Source organism: Balaenoptera borealis (assembly GCF_965194805.1).
Source record: "Balaenoptera borealis genome assembly, chromosome: 6".
Classification (NCBI taxonomy): domain Eukaryota; kingdom Metazoa; phylum Chordata; class Mammalia; order Artiodactyla; family Balaenopteridae; genus Balaenoptera; species Balaenoptera borealis.
Window position 1 is genome coordinate 63,222,310 of NC_138863.1, and position 16,328 is coordinate 63,238,637.

Here is a 16,328-nt window from a genome sequence, read left to right on the forward strand (position 1 = left end):
ACAATTAATAAATTAATAAATAAATAACCACAACTACTGAGCCCGTGTGACACAACTACTGAAGCCCGTGCACCTAGAGGCCGTTCTCCACAACAAGAGAAGCCACCACAATGAGAAGCCTGCGCACCGCAACGAAGAGTAGCCCCCGCTCTCCACAACTAGAGAAAGCCCGTGCACAGCAACAAAACCCAACACAGACAAAAATAAATAAAATTAAATCTTAAAAAAAAAATGGATGTGTATAAAGCTTTTTATATTGTCCAACACATAGTAGGTGCTCAACAAATAGCAGCTATTGTTGTTACATGGCTGTTTAATTTATAATGCATAAATAACTTTTGTCCCCAATAAATTTGTAAGTTCTATTAAAAAAAAGGATCATATCTTATCATTCTTTGTTTCTTCCACAAACCTTAAACAAAGTGTTGCACACAGCGGGTATGATTTTTTTTTCGTGTGTGGCTTTATTGAATCTGACATCATATTCTTTTGGTCCTTTTTTAAAAAAAATTTCATTTAAGTGATGTGTGTACATGATCACGCATCAGCTGGCTTTGTGGGTTTCCCTCCAAGTCTTTGACTTCTTGAAATGTCCTCTCAATATCAATATTGTTTTCCTCTATCAAAACATCAGGGCTCCGAAACAATAATTTGGTAAAAGCAGTCAACTCAGTTGTTTGTAAACTGGATTAAAAAAAAAAAAGAATAATTCTGGCCACCTGTTTGGCGACCTGTTCTGAAAACCAGGCAGCTAAAATGCTGTACAGAAAGAGTAGTAGGCTGGTTTGCCGTACCCGTCTCGTTTCAGTTCCATCAGTTGAGTTGGTGGCTATTCCACCGGTTGACATTAGGCAGGGCAGGGTCTCCAGACAGTTTGTTACCCTTGGCTGTCATGGCTGCAGTGTCAAGTTTGGAAATTAGCTAGTGACTTTAAATCTTCAAAAGGGGACTGGCCTTGTTGGTGTGGACAAGGTGTGAGAATTGTAGTAAACCATCACCCAGCTTATAAACATCACAAGTATGTCTGTCAATACCAAGGGAATAAAAACAAAGTACCGAAAAAGTGAAGTAAAAATTATGGGTGAGTTAAGGAATGTATTTCTTTGAGCTCAGTGGAGGTAAGACTATTAAAGTGCCATGTAGTGTTACATGTTTTTAAAAAGAGCACATGTGCCTCCTCAGGTAGACCAAAAGTGTCTGGAAAGACCAGCACATGTTAGAGGATCTAGACGGAAAGTAGGATTTGCCACAGAAATTACCTTACTCTGTTAACTTTGGACAATGTTCCATTGACTACGACTTGCCTTTTTCTTCTAATAGAATTCATGAGAGGAAAAAGAAACTCTTATAAGAAGAGGGCAAAAGAATGAAACATTAGGGAGCTTCCCTGGTGGTGCGGCGGTTAAGAATCCGCCTGCCAATGCAGGGGGACACGGGTTCGAGCCCTGGTCCGGGAGGATCCCACATGCCGCGGAGCAGCTAAGCCTGTGCACCACAACTACTGAGCCTGCGCCATAGAGCCCACGTGCCACAACTACTGAAGCCCGCGCGCCTAGAGCCCGTGCTCCTAGAGCCCGTGCTCCGCAACAAGAGAAGCCACCGCAATAGGCCCACGCACCGCAATGAAGAGTAGCCCCTGCTCTCTGAAACTAGAGTAAAGCCCCGAGTGCAGCAAAGAAGAGCCAGTGCAGCCAAAATTAAATAAAATAAATAAATTTTAAAAAATTAAAAAAAGAATGAAACATTAGTATGACAATATTTTTCTCTTTTTAAAACTTTTAGATATTCTTCCTATTTCAAATTATACCAGGTTTCATTTTTCTTTCTATAGATTTACGATAGTAAACTCCAATTAAAAGACTCATTGTTTGCCTTGATGGTTTTATGAATCTCTGATATGTAATTTTACAAAGAGAAATCTTCATTACCTGGTGAATACGTGTTTACTGTCCCACATGTGCCTAGCGCTGTGCCAGAGTTTGTAAAGGATACAGAAGTGGTGCTCTCAATTCCGTGCTGTGCCCCTTCTGGAAAAACAAACTTCTTCCCTCCTCTAGGCATTATCTGTTGCTCCAATATCTTATCTTAACACATTCTTAGTCCAACACTTAAACCAGGAAGCTTGGGCTATGGCTATTTATGAAGAAAGGATTACTCTTGTTTTTCTCCAGCTTGGGGCTCTATAACGTTGAAAAACAAGTTTATCCCTATGTCTATTGTAATTTTTCTTGAAGAGATTGAAACTCTTTTTTTGATTTCCCTGCATTGCTTTTTCTAAAAAAATTTATTTTATTGAAATGTAGTTGATTTACAATGTTGTGTTAATTTCTACTGTACAGCAAAGTGATTCAGTTATACATATATATACATTCTTTTTCATATTCTTTTCTATTATGTTTATCACAGGATATTTCATATAGCCCCCTGTGCTATGCAGTGAGAACTTGTTTTCCATTCTCTGTATAATAGTTTGCATCTGCTAACCCCAAACTCCCAATACATCCCTCCCCCACACCCCTCCCTCCTTGCATTGCTTTTGATTGTTGCAAATTTTCCTTTGTTTTTATGTGCAATGTTTGTTGCTGAGTAGACTACTCTTCTCCAATTGTATTGTATGAGAATATGGTGTGGTGTGGATTCCACACCAGTCCAGTTAATGAATACAGTGAATGTTGATAGCAACTTTGGAAAATAATCAAATTTTTACATTCATTTTTTTGGTGGAATTTTTTTTTTTTTCTGGTTTGAAGAGAACATAGAGCACTGGTAGTCAGTACAGCACAGATGCTGGACCAAAACTGTCAGATCCAGATCTTGCTTTATTTACACATGTTTGCTATTTGATCTTGGGCAAGTTACTGAATTGCTCTGTGTCTCAGTTTCTTTATTTGTAAAATATGCATAATAATGACATCTATCTTGTAGGGTTGTTATGAAGGTTAAATGACAAAGTTTACAAAAAGTTTACAAAGTACTTAGAATGGTGCATACCATTTAAGTACCACACAAATAGGTTTTTCATCTTTGCACCATCTATTTTGATTTTTGGGAAAGGCAGGGCCAGCCTGGGAAAGTAGGGTGTCCCTTTGGTTCTAATGGTTCCTTGTCAATGACTGCCTGGCTCTTAACAATAGGTTTTTATTTCAGTGTGGATTATGATGTTTTCCTCTTTGGTTTTTATTAGCGGGAGACTGTTTTAAAGTTATAAAAGATTGTTTGCAAAATTACCTCTTGGTTAAAAATGTATTGGTTGAATATGGATGTTTAGAGACCATTTGTTGAAAGAAGTGTTAAATTTTGCTCTATTTAGATTTTTTTCTTTCATAAACTATGTTTAGCTCCAAGATATGAAATTCCCCCACTCCCACCTTCTTTAGACTTCACATTATTAAACAATAAAGTATAGATAATATGTAGTAACCTTTGGAGGGGTTATGAGTAAAGGCTACTTATTAAAAAAATACTCTCAGAAAATAAAGTGCATACAAACCAGTTGAAATCAGGGGCAGCTGAAATTGTTATCAAACTTGATCTAGACCTTTTCACTAGCAGTGTGTTGGTTTTTTTTTAAATTTATTTTTTATTTTTGCCTGTTCTGGAACTTTATTATTATTTTTGTTTGATTTCTATTTTATTATTATTATTGTTGTTAAAAATTTTTATTTTATATTGGGGAATAGTTGATTTACAATGTTGTGTTAGATTCAGGTGTACAACAAAGTGATTGTGTTATATGTCTACATACATCTATTCTTTTTCAGATGCTTTTCCCATATAGGTTATTACAAAGTATCGAATAGAGTTCCCTGTGCTATACTAGCAGTTTGTTTTTAAACAACACATATTTCCTTTGTAATAGAATGGATGACAGTCTTCTGACACTAGTGGAGCATTTGGTTGATTACTAAGACGCCACCCAGCAAGTGATAGAGTATCCATTTGTTCTTCTGAAGAGATGTTTTCAAACAATAGTCATTTGGAAGTTATAACAGGCATGGAAGTTAATATTGAAAAGATGAACTTGACAAATGAATTACCATGGATCTGTTGATAAGTTGAGTGAATTGGGCTTGATATATTACTTTAGATAACTGAGTATTTGGGAGATCAAATGTGAAAAATACTAACTAGAAAGAGTTACTTAATTGTAAAACTTCCCCTATCAGTTTAATTTTTTTTTTAATGTGTGATTTTAAATAATTGACTTTGAAGTGCTTAACAAATGACTTTTGGGTATCTATTTTGTGTTCTTTTCATAATGTGCTTAACTTCATATTTTAGCAAAAACAAAAAACAACCTCAAAATTTGACTTGTAATAAAAATTGCTTAAGAAATGAAAAAAGAAAAAAAACCCAAATAAAAATGTTGCTTAAGAAATAACACTAATTATACATATATTTAAAAACAGGCAGTATATTGTTCTGAGAATTTGCTTCAGTATGCTCAGTTTCTAAGTGTATGATTTTTCCAGCAATAGGAAACTCCTTGTAAGTAGACTGACCTTTAGATTGTTATAATTTTTCAACCAGCAATTATTAGATACTAAGGGAAACAAATGTACTGAATTTACAAATGTATTATGTTGGATTACTAACAATAGACCTAATTGATAAAAGTGATTTAATATATGTTGTGTTAATAGCTAAACCTCCAAAGCCTCTAATCTCTCATGGAAATATTGCTTTGTAGAACAAAATCCAATGAGAAGTTCTGGGATTCCAGAGTGAATTTGTACATTCCTTAGGGGCATTTTTGCAAGGGAGGTTGTTGTGTTTTAAAGGTAGTTGATAAGAGACCTGCACCACCAACCCCAGACCTGCACCACCAACCACCATCATGCATTAGTCTATAGAAGGTATTTGGGTGTACGTATTCCTGTACCACTCGGTACCACCATTTAGCCAAGGAAAGTTTCTGACCATTTGCAGCATACATTATAAATCAGGATGTCACTACCAGACAATCAGATTTGAACATTCCATGAACAAAGTAGCCTATATCCCCTAGGAATAGATCACTTAACTATGTTTATGTCATGCTCTTGATATGCCTGCATTTACGCAAGACAGGATAGCACATTGTTTATTTATTTTAGGAGTAGGTAATTGATCTGTATATTTACTTAATTTCAGTTTAATTAGTCAAACATTGAAATGGGTGATTTAGCATGATTGCTTAAATACATGGGGAAAGTATAATTATTCTTCCAACCCCCCGAATTATTCCTCTACCAGCATGGGTTTGTGAAAGAATAATTTTGAGTCTTCTCCATGTTGGGTTGGTGTTGGTTGCTCTCTTAAAAATAAAATTCATACTTGGCACATAATGTATGGGGAGGTTGCTGGTCAGATATTTGGGGAAACTCAGAGGATCACTAACTGCCAAATTAGTCCCCTGGGGAGAACTAGGAAAACTGCAGGATATACTGGTTGAATTAAATGAACTTGTTTAAGTTATATTCACTTTCTGGTATCACTAGGAGATATCACTGCCACTTGGAAATGTGGCTAGTTTGATGCCAAGTTTGTGCACTCTGATTGGCTGCAGAGATTTTTGTTTGTCTGATTTTTGGCCTTTGTTTGTTGGCAGAGAAGAGCCGTACCTGGCATCTTACAAATAAGTTACAAGCAAAAAGCCATAATATTGGTCTTGTATCTAAGAATGAAGAAGCATAAATTGCTGTGTATGATTTAGTTATAAATAGGCGCTTAAAAAGACTGTAGGGTGGGAAACTGAAAAAAGCACAGTCCCACAAATGAAAAGTTACTCATGATGTTATCAGAGATAACCACCCTTAACTTTCTGGCCTTTTCTGTGCTTTTTTTCTGTTATATATGATTCTGTTACAGGTAAAATTTTGCATCCTTGTCTTTGTTATAATGTATAATGAAATATTACAAATATTTCTCTAAATCATTTAGAAGTTCTTCATAACTATTTTAATGAGTTCCTAATATGATATATAGATATAGCTATAAGAAAATTTATTCATTTTCATATTATTGGACATTTACGAGGTTTGCAATTTCCTTTATTATAAATTATGCTATGATGAAAACCTCTACACATGAATCTTTAATTCTCTGCTTAGTTCCTTAAGGGGAAAAAAAATTACCTAGAAGTAAAAGTATTAAGTTAAAGAATAAGCACTTTTAAAAAGCAGGATACCTGTTGTCAAATTGCTTTCCAGATTGGTTACCTCAAGGGGCACTCTAGTCAGCTGTGTGTGAAAATGACTTTCCTGCAGACCCTGAAACAGAATATAATCATAAAAATGTTTTCCTAATTGTATGAATAATTTACATTCTTTGATTACTAACTAGTTGAATAATTTTTTGTTTTCATCAAAAATTTGTATTTTTTTGAAATATCTGTGTGGGTAACTTTTTAAACTGGCTTTTTCTTGCTTGTGGGATTACAGAATGTCACAATGACGAGTTTCAGTGCCAACCTGGGCTTTGTATCGTTGCGTCCTGGCGGTGTGACGGGACCAGAGACTGCGCGAATGGCTCGGATGAAATTGGCTGCCGTAAGTGAAGAGCGGTGGGGCTAAGCTCTGTTCTGAGTAGCAGAAGTGCTTCATGGTCATTTCAGCTGTAACAAAGAGAAAGAGTTGTGCCTTTAGTAGTAGATTGGACTGAGCTCCAATCTTTTGAGATAGAGAACTGGTGGCATTAAGAATTCAGTCCCTTTTGATCATGAGGTTCAATTCACATCAGTTTCTATCTTACTTTTATCCCATGACCTTGGTATGGAACCAACTTTCTGAGCTGTTTTCTGAAGCCTATAAACGATTATTTCAGATTATTCAATCTGCAAATTTTGTGCACTAACAAGGACAAAAAAATAATGTTGTCTGTACTGCTGTGATTTGTAATTCAAGGAAGAGTCTGTGTTTATAAAAAGGATGTAGTAGAACTTGTGTGCATTACTATCAAGAGGTCACAGAAGGGGCTAGTGTGGTTTATGTTTTTTAAATAATAGTTAAAAACATGATAATATTATAAACCCCCAATTTAACTCTTTAATTTAGAAGAATTATAAAATCACTTTCATATATTTCTTCATTTAGTTCTCTCAACAATATTCTGAGGTAGGTTTCAGATGAGGAAACTGAGGCATAGAGAAGCTAAATTATTTATTAAAGGATTCCCAGTTGGTGCACTAATCCCAACCCTTGTGTCCATTGCTCTCCCACCTTGCCATAGGTGATCCATCACACTACTGCAATTTCATTCATTCTGACAGGTGAACAGGCAAGAGTTATCATCCAAAAGCCAAGAAAGCAGGTGAAAATTTGTTTTGAATCGTTGGCCATCCTGTGGCACAATAGGACAAACTTTGGTGTATTGTTTGGATGACGATGCATTTGAAAATGGGAGAAGTGTGGGGATTAGGTCCTATAAGGTGCTTCTCAAACTTTCATGCAGAAATGGATCACCTGGGGAGCTTGTTAAAGTGTAGGTTTTAATTCCACATGTTTGAGGTGGGACCTGAGATTCTGCATTTCTGCAAGCTCCCAGGTAGTGCTGATGCTGCTAGTCTGGAAACCACACTTTGAGTAAGGGAGTAGTTCTATTTGTAGAGATATGATCAAGTGCTATCTATTTGCCTCCTCTGGGCTTACTGAGTTCATTTTAGGTTAAACACTAGGAACAGAAAGTCAGGAACAGTGTATTCTGAGATAAAGGAATAATTGAACAGTCATACCAACAATTTATCAATGTCCCATAACGATGATGATAAAAACATACCAACGACAATCACTCGCAACTTATTTACATGGTACTTCCACATATGTTACTCTACTTATTTTTTTTTTAACATCTTTATTGGAGTATAATTGCTTTACAGTGTTGTGTTAGTTTCTGCTGTATAACAAAGTGAATCAGCTATATGTATACATATATCCCCATATCCCCTCCCTCTTGCATCTCCCTCCCACCCTCCCTATCCCACCCCTCTAGGTGGTCGCAAAGCACCGAGCTGATCTCCCTGTGCCATGCAGCTGCTTCCCACTAGCTATCTATTTTACATTTGGTAGTGTATATATGTCCATGCCACTCTCTCACTTCGTCCCAGCTTACCCTTCCCCCTCCCTGTGTCCTCAAGTCCATTCTCTACGTCTGCATCTTTATTCCTGTCCTGCCCCTAGATTCATCAGAACCATTTTTTTTTTTTTTAGATTCCATATATATGTGTTAGCATACGGTATTTGAGTTTCTCTTTCTGACTTACTTCACTCTGTATGACAGACTCTAGGTCCATCCACCTCATTACAAATAACTCAGTTTCGTTTCATTTTATGGCTGAGTAATATTCCATTCTACTTATTTTTTATAGCACACCGTGAGAAAAATATAGTCCCCATTTTATGGTGCATACATTGAGATTCAGAGAACCTGCTGAAGATTGTAAAGCAAGTAAATTGTGGAAATAATAAATTATTTGATTTTGGGTCTTATTTTCCAAATCTCATGGATTTTACAATTTATCATGATGCTTGACTATTAGTTATTATAAAACACTTCAAATAATTTAATAATTATAAACTCATGGTTGATTTTATTGAAATTAAAAATTTAATATTTTTTTGGTCATAACTTTGTATGAATGTGTGTTTGGGCTGTTTGTTTTATTCTCTGTATTTTGTATTGCTTTGGATCATCATTTTGCTGTGATGCCATTGCTGAGATTACTTGACAGTGAACACTGGTTAAAGTCCACAGGCTCTAAGGTTTTTTATATTTGCTGTCAAATATATTGAGCAGGAGTTGACATACTTCTTTTGAAACGAGCATTGTTGGTTGGTATAATAGGGTGGATGTTTGAGATAATGAGTTTTTTTCTGGTTTATTTTAGCTCACCCTACTTGCCGTTCCAACCAGTTCCTGTGTCAGAGTGAGGAGCTATGCATCCCGGTCCACTGGGTGTGTGACGAGGAAGAAGACTGTATTGATGGCTCAGATGAACGTCGGCATTGCCGTAAGCGCTTGTAGAGGAATCTTGTTTTGGCCCTTTGGACACCTTAAATTCCAACCTGTTACAAATGCAAAACACAATGGAATGAATCTTTATAAATGCAGAGTTGGGCCTTGAAGGACAAGGGAACCTGTGCCAGCCATCTCACTCAGGGGTTGGATGATACTGAAAGTGTGAATGTGCTGAAGAATTATCAATATAGCCAGTGATGTGGACATGGGATGGATTCCCAGTATTTAACTCAGGTTATGTTATGCTTAAGAAAGAAACAAAACACTTATTGGTATCTGTATGTGGAGGTCTTCATTTGTCTGGTTGGCAGTTGGATGAGTCCACGAGCTCCTGCAGCACACTGTGCAGGAAAAACCTTCCACCCTGGGGCTTCCCTGGTGGCGCAGTGGTTGAGAATCTGCCTGCCAATGCAGGGGACACGGGTTCGAGCCCTGGTCTGGGAAGATCCCACATGCTGTGGAGCAACTAGGCCCGTGAGCCGCAATTACTGAGCCTGCGCGTCTGGAGCCTGTGCTCCGCAACAAGAGAGGCCGCGATAGTGAGAAGCCTGCGCACCGCGATGAAGAGTGGCCCCCGCTTGCCACAACTAGAGAAAGCCCTCGCACAGAACTGAAGACCTAACAAAGCCAAAAATAAATAAATTAATTAATTAAAAAAAACAAAAAACAAAAAAAAACCCTTCCACCCCTTCTGCCCCACTATTAAACTCTCTTCTTTCTGACTGAGTGGAAGTGGAGGTCTGTTGGAGGCACTTCAGTGACGGCTGCTATAGCCACCGTAGGATGAGCTGGAACCAGAAAGCAAATAGTAGCAAGGAAGAGGACGACTCTCAGCAAGTTGGCGACTGCTGATTCCTGGACATTGAGGGGGTTCAGGGCAGTAACCTGGAAGAAACACTTCCATTCTGACTTCTTCGGGATGGAACTGGAAAAGAGCGTTTTATTGGGCTTAAACAATTTTGGACAAGAGCATAATCTTGGGTGAATGTAAGATGGCAACATGTGAGAAAGATGTCTGTCATCTGTAGCATTCCTTTCTCTTAAGGATATTTGTATAATTTAAAATTATTCATGTATCAGTGGGGATGTTTTTGGCTGCAAAGAATGAAAAACACAACTCAAAACAGTTAAGCAAAAAGGGAATTTATTATCTCACCCAAGAAGCCTAAATGTAGCATTGTTCCGGAATTGATTGGAAGATAATGGAAAATCTCAATTCCTTGGATCGGTGACATCATCCAATTTTCTTCCACTATTCTGCCCTGCCCTGCCGTCTTTTTAGCCTATTGGCTTTTCATGATTGCATGAAAGCTGCAGAAGTCCTGAATTTTACATTCCCATAATTCAATTTTCTAGAAGAGAAAACATCAACATCTTTTCCCTGTGTTTTTATAAGACAAAAGAAAACAACAACAACAAAAAAACCCCAAACTAAAACCTTTTAGCGAGTCTAAGTTGGACTGAGATGGAAATTGGAGAGAAGATAACAAGGCTGTAATGAACCACCTCAGGCTCTTGACCTCAGTTGTCCTCTGGAAAAGTCCAGCTCTGATCACTGTGTAGCATTCACCTTTCAACTTCCCCACATTCTGTTTCATTAAATGCACATCCCACAAATCATGGACATCTATCATCCCTGTGTGTTGGTTTTGAGATAGCCAAGATCCTGTCGGCATTTTCACATGGACATTGTCCACAAAGATCAAAGAAGAAACAGATATTTTTGATGGTTACGTCATGTGGGAACTTGTTTTTTAGGTGACTAGCAGTGGAAATGCTGTGGGCTTCAGTAGGTTCTGGATGTATTTATAAAAAATTGGAATTAAGTCCAGGAATTTTGAGTCCAGCAATGGGAGTATGAGCTCTTTTCAGTCGAGCCACTAGAAGCCTTCTTTTGAGGAAGATAATGGAAATTCTCAGTACTTATGAGTTTGACTTTGGTGTAAAGGTAAAATGTAGACTGTATAATTAAACAGTCTGTTAGGGCTCGTCAGTGCTGGTCATGAGGTCTGCCAGCAACAAAGAGATGGTGATCCTTGGGGCAGAGTGGTTCAGGGGAAACCAGCAAACTGTGTAGGGCTGTGGAGGGTGGTGGTGGTGACAAATGGCAGTCTTGAGGAGGGCATAGACAGGAGCTAGTCAAGGCCAGATAGGAGCACGGCATATCTACATCAGGTCCAGTTACGCGCATCCGGATCTGAGGTGGAGTGGCAAAAAGGGAGGGAGGTGGGGGACAGTAGTTCAGAAGGACTGAAAGGAGGAAGGAAAAGTACCAGGCATAGTAGGGAGCAGGGAGAAATCCTTGTTTCTAGGAAATCTGTTCTGGGCTCTGATATTTCTGGCTGGCCTCTCAAAGGTCCTAGAGGAAAAGGGTGACCTAGTAGGTACTCAGTGCTAGATTGTGAAGCTCTGGAGAGCAGTGACTGTGCTTTATTCAGCTTGTATCCCTAAGGCTTGGTATTCTGTCTTGCAGATAGTAGGTTCTTGATAAGTGGACACTGAATGAATGAATGATGGGTTATTTATCTTTTGGCTAGATATGCCATTTGGTTCCATTTTCCCTTGCTCCCCACACAGAGTAGGAAGAAAGCTGAGCTGTAGATTGTGATGCAGTGTGTGGTGGATGACCCCTTGATAATAATACTACATAGAGGGGATGGGAACTACCAAGGGCAACTGCTTGGGGAGACTGGAAATAACTTTACAGCAATAATTTATGAGCAATGTTCCATACTATTTTAAATGAGTATGGATTTTATAAGGAAACTCTTGCATTTTAAATTTTACATTATTTTTTTTATCGGATCATCTTTTCCCCAAATGCTTCTCTTTTATGTGGACAATTAAAAAGTCCCATCATAATTCCTGCCTCAGGGCTTCCAGTGGTTAAGAATCTGCCTGCCGATGCAGGGAACACGGGTTCGAGCCCTGGTCCTGGAAGATCCCACATGCCGGGGAGCAACTAAGCCCGTGCGCCACAACTCGTGAGCCTGTGCGCTAGAGCCCACGAACCACAAACACTGAAGCCCCTGCGCAACAACTACTGAAGCCCGCGTGCGTAGAACCCATGCTCCGCAGCAAGAGAAGCCACCGCAATGAGAAACCCGTGCACCGCAACGAAGAGTAGCCCCCCTCGCCGCAACTAGAGAAAGCCCGCGTGCATCAATGAAGACCCAACGCAGCCAAAAATAAATAAATAAAAATTAATTAATTAAAAAAAATTCCTGCCTCAGACTCACAGAATAGAATTCACATGATGCTTGGAATATTGATTCATTTGATTTTGTCTGTTTTATCCAGAGGCAAATTTGATAAACTACTGGTGCTCTGCTCTCACCTACCCTAATCAACTTAGGATAAAATCAAGCTAGCTTAAATTTATGTTTATCAAATTGACAGGTATTCAATGTAGAAAGCTTATATAGTAGAGAAAACACTAAAGAAAAAAAAATCACCCACATTCCTAATACTCAGAAATAACCACTGTTTACCCTTTGGCATATTTCCTTCTTGTTTAAACAAGGATTTCAATGAGGGGGACCTTACTGATCCTTGATTAATACCTATACCTGAAAAATTCTTATTTCATCCATCGTTTTTACTGTATAGGTTTTCAAGCTATATTGTATTCTCAACACATGTTGATAATATAATTGTCTACACTCACAACCTTGAATGTTGATATGATTCTGGGCATTTTGATAGTATCCTGATAATAACACTTTTGCTTTCACATTGTAAGATGTCTACCTTAGAGTAGCTGGGTTAATGTTACTGTCATATTTGTTAGTTGGTCTGTGTTTTTCAGTAATTACAAAGTAATATTTTTTTCCTTTCACAGCTGGGAGAACATGCTCAAGCCATCAGTTTACGTGCGACAACGGTGAATGTATCCCAGCAGAATTCAGATGTGACCATTCCTCAGACTGCTTGGATGGAACTGATGAGAAAAACTGCCGTGAGTCCCTTACAGTCTTTGCACTGTATTTGGTTTCACCTTTGTCCCTTTGGCATTTTAATCAATTTGTTGATGGACAGAAATGCCTACAATATGCCTCTTGTTATTGAAATCTCTTGGCAGATTCTTTTGTGGATTAGAGGTGATGTTCTGTAGGAGTCTATTTTTAGCAAGACATTCTGAGTCTGTCCTGCCTTAGCACATCAAGTTTCTGTATGTCTTGAAGTAAGAAACTTTTAACTTTAACATAGAATCACAAAAAGTCAATGAGTACAAAATCCAGTTTGGTCAACTTTAACTTTTAGTACGTTACCATGGTAAGCTTCTAGGTCAAATGTCTCAGTTTTTCTGCTCTTATGGACTCAGTGTTTTCCAGATTCTTTGGAAACGTGTTACATTTTGAAAATGGCTATCTGTGTAATGGAAGAATACTATATCAATTTGTAACTGATCACCACAAGATGAAGCATACAAATCAGAGTATTCTATGTATAATGTTTAAATATGACCATAAGCAAAATAAGAAAGTGCAATCACTTCTTACAAATGAGTAAAGAGTAATCTGCCTCTCTTGAGGTTTATATAGAATTGTTAGAATACAAGAATATACTAATTATTCTGCTGTGTCTGTCCTCTGGTCCATCTAACTCTGTCTTTAGTCTCAGACATACCCATTTTCTCTCAAAAGCACTTATAGGTCTATCATTTATGAATTTACCCAGAGCTTCTTTGAGTTTTTATATATCTATCCCTGGCATTCTTTCTGGCATACTGCATTTCAGACTTCAAGGAGTTATTTTAATATTCTAGTATTTTAATAATCGGTGGATAGATTTTGTGTACCTTAGAAACCTTGATCATAAACTTCTTGGTTATTATGTTTCCAACTAAAGATTTAGGTTTTAGTCTATTCTCATGGGACAACTCTTTTATTGTTTGATCATTTTGATAGGATTTTAGTTTTCTGGACTGTTTCTAAATTCCTTCCTTTGGTATATTGTATGCTTAATGAAAGAGCCATCTTCTGTATATTTTGCTACACTTCCCAATATGGCGCCATGCCTAGGGTGGGAGCTAACATAAACTGGTTATGAGCAAATTGTTCCTATTTCCTGTAGTGTTCAAATTGTGCTCTTAATGGAAGAAATACTCGTATGTGTGTCCAGATTCATGCTGCAGCCTCACTGTCATCACACAGTACATTAAAACAAAACAAAAAGCTTCTCCAATGCTTTCTTCCCTTGTATGTTATTTTCCTTTGAGAGGAGTTTGTGCTATTTGTCTTTATGTTTCCATTTCCTAGCAGAATTTCTGGTATCGTTCTGTTGTAATTTCCAACTTACATGTTTTCTTTTGAAAGAGATTGTGTTGCCTCTAGGTTGGGTCTTCTTTAACTTTGGAAAAGTTATGGAGAATTTAGACTTGGTACTGGCAGTTTTAGAGACGGTAGTGTGTGTCTGGAGGTCACAAATAGCAAGTCCAGAGTCAAGGACTCCCCTTTGAGTACTTTGTAAAGCAAACAATAAATTCTTTATATTGTGGCAAGTGAAGAAAATATTTTTGATTAATAATAGAGACAAATCATACATTATATTTTGCAGTATTATGTAAACTTCAAAGTCTTATGTAAATTCCAGTGGTTATTGTTATTAGACCCCTCTCTGAGGACATTAGGGCCAGTATTATAACACTGTCTTACGAATAAGGTAACTGAACCAGCAAAGGATGGAGTGGCCTGTTCAAGGTTAAATGGTGTGTGGCAGAGCTAGAGCTCAGTTCGTCCTCTGGTCCAAGTCTGGTGATTGCTCTTCATGAAGGACTTTATTTACAGAAGGAGGAAGTCCTACCTTGTGCAAGAACAGAACCAGAGGCCTGTGCCACCAGCCAACAGTCTGCGTCTTTATCCCTTATTTACAAGTGGATAAAAATGAGTGCTTTATTGCAAATGCAATGGGACTGCAGGAAATGCTATTTTAGGGAAAATAAAAGGCAGCCAAAACAGACTGTTTGGATTTATTCCATGTGAACACCCTGCAGCCAAGTCTCAAGTCACCAATACAGCTGCCTCATGACTTTGCCGACGGACCTTCTGGAAAAAAGCTGGCAGGGTACAAGCATTCAAGCAGCTCTTATAGAAAGGAATGAAGGAAAGGAAGTGAGCTTTGTAAAATATCTGGGCAGGAATCCTTAATCAAGATTTTGTTCATTTTTTTTAAGTACATGCAAGTAACTGTTGAACCAGAGTTAAAACCTCATTGTTTCTGGAATCATACAGGTCATGAATCCTTCAGGGTTCATGGCCCTAAAGTGAATCTCACACATGTAAGGGGGTTTTACAATGAGGTATTTTTTCCTATTTCTCTCTACCTCATTTATTTATTGCTATGTGTTCTGTAAGGAAGAGTGTAAAAAAAAAAAAAAACAAATCAGAGGAAATTAAAAAAGAATCCTCATACTTCCTTGTTAGTGCTTTGATCTCCTGGCCACAGCCAGATTTGTACAAGAAGGAAATGAATGACCTGGATCAAAGTCTTTAAAAAGTGCCAGTACTGGGGGGAGGATTTTTGCCTCATTTTATTTTCCATCTTTGTTTGGAGCTCTTGTGGGAAATGGGAAAGGGGAGTGTCACTCCCAGGGCATCAATCACTATCGTATTCAATTTTTTTTTTTTATTGGAGTATAGTTGCTTTACAACGGTGTGTTAGTTTCTGCTGTACAGCAAAGTGAATCAGCCATATGTATACATATATCCCCTCCCTCCTGGATTTCCTTCCCACCTAGGTCACCACAGAGCTCCGAGTAGAATTCCCTGTGCTATACAGTAGGTTCTCACTAGTTATCTGTTTTATACATAGTAGTGTATATATATCAATTGCAATTTCCCAATTCATCCCACCTTCCCTCTCCCCGCTTGGTGTCCATACGTTTGTTCTCTACATCTGTGTCTCTATTTCTGCTTTGCAAATAGGTTCATCTGTACCATTTTTCTAGATTCCACATATACGCATTAATCAGTACTACAAAGTAGGTGTGAGGACCATCTCCACTTTACAGAGATCAAGAGGTCAGGGTAGATGAACCAGGATATTAACCTAGGTCTAAACCCTATGCCCATGCTCTTGGAATACTTTACTTTTGTATAAGAAGTTTATAGAGCATTTTTGCCTATAGGTTACTTAGCTATTTTATTATTAAAATGATTGTTTAAATCTTTTTATTATGGAAGGTTTTAAACATAATCAAAAGCAGAGTGATTACATCAACTCATAGCTAATTTTGTCTTACCTATATCTCTTCTCTCCATTATTTTGAAGCAGTTCTCATATATCCTATAAGTTTGTCTTTAAATAATTCAGTATCTATATTGCTAAAATAT

At 37.8% G+C, this 16,328-nt stretch overlaps 1 protein-coding gene across 1 annotated transcript in view; it reads left to right on the plus strand.

The window, feature by feature from the left end:
- LRP2 (LDL receptor related protein 2) overlaps positions 1-16,328 on the plus strand; it is a 198,846-nt gene that overhangs the window by 30,160 nt on the left and 152,358 nt on the right. The window contains exons 2-4 of the mRNA XM_082396835.1: positions 6,423-6,530; positions 8,864-8,986; positions 12,836-12,952. Coding sequence (XP_082252961.1) covers positions 6,423-6,530; positions 8,864-8,986; positions 12,836-12,952 — 348 coding nt within the window. The remainder of the gene's footprint in view (positions 1-6,422; positions 6,531-8,863; positions 8,987-12,835; positions 12,953-16,328) is intronic.